Source organism: Triturus cristatus, unplaced genomic scaffold (assembly GCF_964204655.1).
Source record: "Triturus cristatus unplaced genomic scaffold, aTriCri1.1 SCAFFOLD_653, whole genome shotgun sequence".
NCBI lineage: Eukaryota > Metazoa > Chordata > Amphibia > Caudata > Salamandridae > Triturus > Triturus cristatus.
In genome coordinates, this window is record NW_028188039.1 from 11,415 (window position 1) to 16,761 (window position 5,347).

Genomic DNA, 5,347 nt, shown 5'->3' on the forward strand with positions numbered 1-5,347 from the left:
GTAGGGGGGGGGGCCCCGGGGGAAAGTATCCATCCGATAAGCTGTACCCCCTGCGCAACCTTATTAGTACACTGGGATCGGGGGAGCTGCCAGTCATTGACTTTGCCGTAGGCTCTAGATGGGACACGCAGAAAGTAAATACATGCATTGATAGATTTACGGTAGGAGTGTCTTGTGTATTAGACTGTGTTAAGGTTAGCCGTGGAATATCTGACCATCAAATGTATCTGTACTTTCTGCGCAAAGTTTCTGTATATAATGTTTTTAAAATTGTTTGTTAATTTTAATAAATACAGCCGGGGTTACTCCCCTAATCCAAAAAATTATAACTTTTGGTGTGGTCTCCAATACTGTTACGCTGGGGGGAGGGGGGGGAGGGGAGGTAAGTGCCAACCATAACCCCAGGGTCTGTAGTTGGAGTAGGGGACATGGTTAAGTACCAGACCATATGCTCAAAGGGATGCTAGGATGGCTGGGGAGGCATGAATACCCACCCCACCTCCTCGGCGCACTAGAAATGATGTGCCTAAGGCAAGGGGATTCCTCCCTGAGTCCCGGCATTAGAGGTGGTGGGTTAGTGCCCAAATGGCACTAAAGGGCTGCCCTTTTAAGGTGGCCCCCTGCGTGGGTCGCGGGCAGCCGCAAAGTCTTAGATTTACACATTTCTTCAAATAGATCTGCAGTGTGCTTAAAACCATTGGCGAGACCCATTTGCTTTGCCAATGCTTTTTTATCTCTTACTCTGGGTCATAGTCGGATAATAAACACAAGTCCTAGTCGCCAAAATAAAGCACTGGTGGGAAGGGTCGGACTGAGAACCTAAAGCAGCTCTTGCCAATGTTGTCACACCAACCCCAAACCAGTGGCGTAACATAAGCCCCCACGGTGTGTGTGTGTGGGGGGGGGGTCGCAAGCTTCACAGGTCCCGCCCTCAGCACAAGTTGTTAGCCAGGTAGGGGGCACATCCGTGCTCTTTGCTGGGAGGGGGGGGGGCTCGTTTCATTACATGCTGGCTCAAACAATGCATAGCGAGAGCCTGACCACTACAAGGTGAGATTTGGGGGGTGGGGGTGTCCCCCAAGACAATGTGTGGAAAAATGGTGCATTCTACAACACTTTTCATAATATATTCTCTTGCATTAGCTTTTAAAGCACAATACATGATCTTCCACTGCACCAGGATACCCAGTCGTACCCAGACACTCTTATGATGAACACAAAAAATAAAATTTCTTCCATGAAACATGAATTTAAATAAAACATAAGTGCACGCACAGACTGTTCAGCACAGCCAAGAAGCAAGAGAATGCGGCTTTGTCATTTTAAAGCTGGGATATTTTGGACCCAGACTGAGGGCTTGTGTACTTGCTTTACAGATTGCAACAGTCCAGATGCATCTGGAACAGCAGTGTGAGGCTATGATCCTGACATTCAAGAAATGCTCTGGAGCTGATGGTAAGGATGGAGAGCTGAACCAGGAGGATCTGTCCAAGCTTCTGAAGGAGGAGTTCCCAAGTCTATCTGTGAGTACAACCTATGTTTATCTTTAAATATACACCTATTGAATGTTTGCCAGTGGTTTCAAAGAGCGTGATTTAAAGGTCTTGCTGGGAATATTTCTCATAATTCAGTGCCGAATTAATTTGCAGGATATTTTAACTTTCCAAAACAAAAGTTAAATGCAGGTATTGTCATGCTTGCACAATATTAGTGCTGTTATTAGAACATGTATTACCATACTGGACAAGCCCCCCTGCAGGCCCACCCTGATGCAAACCTTTACCAATGAATCCTCCCCGTGTGTGAAACTAGGTAAACCAACGATCCGGTCTGTAAAAATGTACTGTCCCTCATCGCACTTTATTTTCTTTTAATTTCCTAATCCTATATCGTTGTACTACGAAAATGCATTTTAAATTGCTTGTTTAATTTCCTTATAATGCTCTTTGCATTTTAAAATCTGATTTAATAATTTTTTGTAAATATTTTCCCCAAACAAAACCCATATTTCCCAAAACATTGACCTGCCTGCGGTATCGGTCAAACATGAATTAAAAAAACTGATCAGGCTTTAAATCTATCTGAAGCGACATACAATCAATTCTAATGTAAAAAATGTATACAGTGTAACATGTAATATTTCCCAATATAGCAAGGGGGGGGGGGGTGGTGAAGGGGGGGCATTCAGGTTACATTGTTAAAACTCTACCTTCAGCCTTGTGTTTTGTAAATGTCACCAGAACTGCTTGATGGCAATATAGGCCCATATTGCACAGTTAATCGGTATGTATTCTCTCCCCTATTTATTATAGGGCTTATTAGCCAAATGTATACCTCGACCTTCACAATGCTGCTTGCAACTTGCAGCTCAGCAGGTGCTTTCTGAGTTCCCCTTCATGTCTCTGGTTGGGTGCTGGCTTGCCAGTTCGGTTATCTTTTATTGGTACCTTCTACTCTATTGAGATTGGATTGTCTATGTAGACTTGAAGCTTTAAAGGCTGGATTTAGAACAAAGTACAGGATAATCCTTATAGAGACACTAGTACTGAAGTCCTCTTCCACCACTGACTTTTAACATTTGGCAATATTCCAAGCTTTTTGTTTGTATGAATAGCCTCTCTCAATCTCTTGATGCTTTGCTCCAGTACGTTTGCATCATAGCTGTGCAGAATGATTGTCTCCTCCAGATGTGAAATGTATTGTTTAGCTCCTACAGAAGGCATGCACAGCTGCCTAAATGTCACTGTTCAAGATTACCTAAGTAGGACTGTTTGGAAAGCACTCGTGCTCTCCACCTTTATAGTAAGCCTGAAGCTTGGGGTGAGAAGTTTAGAATACAATTCCAGAGTGCTAGCACTTGAGCCTTGAAGGCAGTGCACTTCTGCCATGCTATTTGGACGCCTTCCTGTCTACCACACTTGTTTCAGACAAGCAATGCTTTGGTATAATTTGAATGTCTAGAGTTGTGTGTACTTTAACCACGTTTTAGGATTAACAATGTATTTGCCACGGAGAGCTTGTAATCCAGAAAATACTAGCTTCTGGGAGGAAGCCAGGAAGGGTGAGTACATTTATTACATTTAATATTCTACAGATACTGTGAGCTTGGTTCACCCAAATGACACCTTCCCAGTAGCCTGGCTGGAAACAATGGGTAGGATTGGGTCATCTACCCGCATGGATGAAAGCACTTTTGTATCCCAAATTAAGGCGAAAATGAGTTAGTTTGAGCTTTCTGAAAGAACCTACTTTCTATAAATGCTGATGGGTAAAGATGGCCAACGCTCCAACTACCATGATTGAGGTATAGGAACTGGCCCAGTATGTGACCAACTTACCTGCAGTCTAGTCAAATGACTAATGGCTGAGCAAATGTTTAGCCCTTTATAGTTATTGCTAGTAGACTGTTCTATCTGAAGTGCCTCCTTTATTACCCTGCCCTCCAAACCTCCATTTTATTTTTCTTCTCCTAGTTCAGGTCTGGAGGAGGGCAGTGGTTGTCAGGTTGTTCTGAAGAAATAGAAGGCAGGATGAGCATGAACCAACTACCCTATTAGTTTCAAAGTTTGCAATCCAATTCCCCACCCCCCCCCCCAAGGTTCCTTTATTTAGCTCTCGGATTACATGCAATCTCCACAACACTAAATGTCCCTAGGTATATTTAGCTTCCCTCTATGAAAGGAGGGATAACATTCTAAACACAAATGTGACTTTTGGTTCAATCCACAAGTTTACAAATTGAGGGCAGAAGGACAGACTATGTTGTCTCTAGTGGTTCCAGGTAGGTGTACCTGGATGGCTTGTAACACTCCTCCAGTGCTTGAGGCTGAGGGCCGTTGCTGGTTGAAGGCCGTGGGACACCATGGATGCTGTAAGGTGTTGCAGAACAAGCAAACGCTCTAGGCAATTTCTGTGCCACAGATTTTTCTGAGCTGCATGTTTTCTCTGCAGCTTTTTCTCTCTAGAGAATGACCCTGTAAATGAAGTCCGTCTCTGCCCCGGACTTTCATCTGAGATGGTTCTTCCTTAAGGCAGCAGATGCAGCAACCCCAAGGGTGGAGCTTTATACTTGACTGCGTTCTAGGAGATCAGAAGCTGGACTGTGCTGGGAAGGTTTGTTTGTTAATAACCCATAGAACTTCCACTTGAAGGGTGTGTGTGCGCGCCCCACTTACCAGAGTCTGACATGGTATAGGGTTTGAGCAACCAGTACTAATAGACCTCTCCCTTGTTGGCTAGCCCATCTGGTCAAAAGTAAGATCTGCGAAACATTGGTTTCTGGAGAATGGTCTTATGAAATGAGTTTGTTGTACTGAGCCTGACAAATCAGTGTATAGAATAATGCAAACATTGAGGGATGGTGGAGGTTTTGGGAGGGAAGTGTCTCCACTTCCTTCCCAGCGAGAAAGTAGAATGTTCTGAATATAGTGCATTTCATTTTACCAAACCTTCTCCTGTGTGTTCCCTCTTCATTCTACAGGACTCTGGGAAGGATGAGGACATGATGGCAAAAGAGGTGATGAAAGAGATGGACTTGGATGGCGACCAGAAGGTTTCCTTCAGAGAGTTTGCTGTATTTTTAGCAACTTTGAGTATTCTAATGGAGGAATGTGAATCGTGATCTAAGCCCATTTTTCTCTGTTGATTAAAAAATAAGTATGCCATTTTGTTAGTTTATTCCTCTTTTCAGTAAGATGTCGGTCTTGACATGTGAGTTTTTCACATGGTTGATAGTTAAGGGGTGATATCCTGAAGTGTTTCCTGCTTTCCTGGTCTGCATGAGTGTGGGGAAATGGAGCAATGCAAGGCTACAAATGTGGGGTCCATGAATTTCCTATGTACTTTCCACTTTCTAATTGTTTGCAAAAGAGTGCCAAGTTAGAAGTGCATACATTTTGTCTTGGAATAAAGTAATTATCATAAATGTGTGCAGCACTCTCCCGGTTCCCCCCTCCAAATTCCAGGCTGGTATGGAGTCAACTAGAATGTGCCTTAGGGTTATTGTAATAACCTGTAATGAAATTACATAAAAAAATGTAAACCTAAACTGGCCCTCTGGAACATGGTTCGCAGATGCATTCAAACCAGGTATCCCTACCGTAACTCATGAATCCTTTACTGGCTTTTAGTCAAAGATTTGTTTATTTTTCCAAATAGTACATTACACAGCATGTATGCAATTCTTACGGTGTCCATACTCCTCGATACAGGAGGTTAACTGGTATTACCAAGAGTAGTGTTCTTACAGCCTTGAGTAAGGAGACACAGCTTGAGAAATTAACTGTAAAACAAAACCCTCCAAGGCATCTCCTCCCTTCTCCGCACCCCCCCCCCAACAACCAGATAC

The 5,347-nt window shown here is 43.4% G+C and overlaps 1 protein-coding gene across 1 annotated transcript; it reads left to right on the top strand.

The window, feature by feature from the left end:
- Positions 1-1,367: 1,367 nt before the first annotated feature.
- Positions 1,368-4,664, top strand: LOC146770042 (protein S100-A2-like). Its single transcript, XM_085640481.1, has 2 exons — positions 1,368-1,523; positions 4,481-4,664. Exons 1-2 carry the CDS (start codon positions 1,392-1,394, stop codon positions 4,619-4,621), a joined length of 273 nt encoding a protein of 90 aa, XP_085496607.1. The 5' UTR covers positions 1,368-1,391; the 3' UTR covers positions 4,622-4,664.
- Positions 4,665-5,347: the final 683 nt, after the last annotated feature.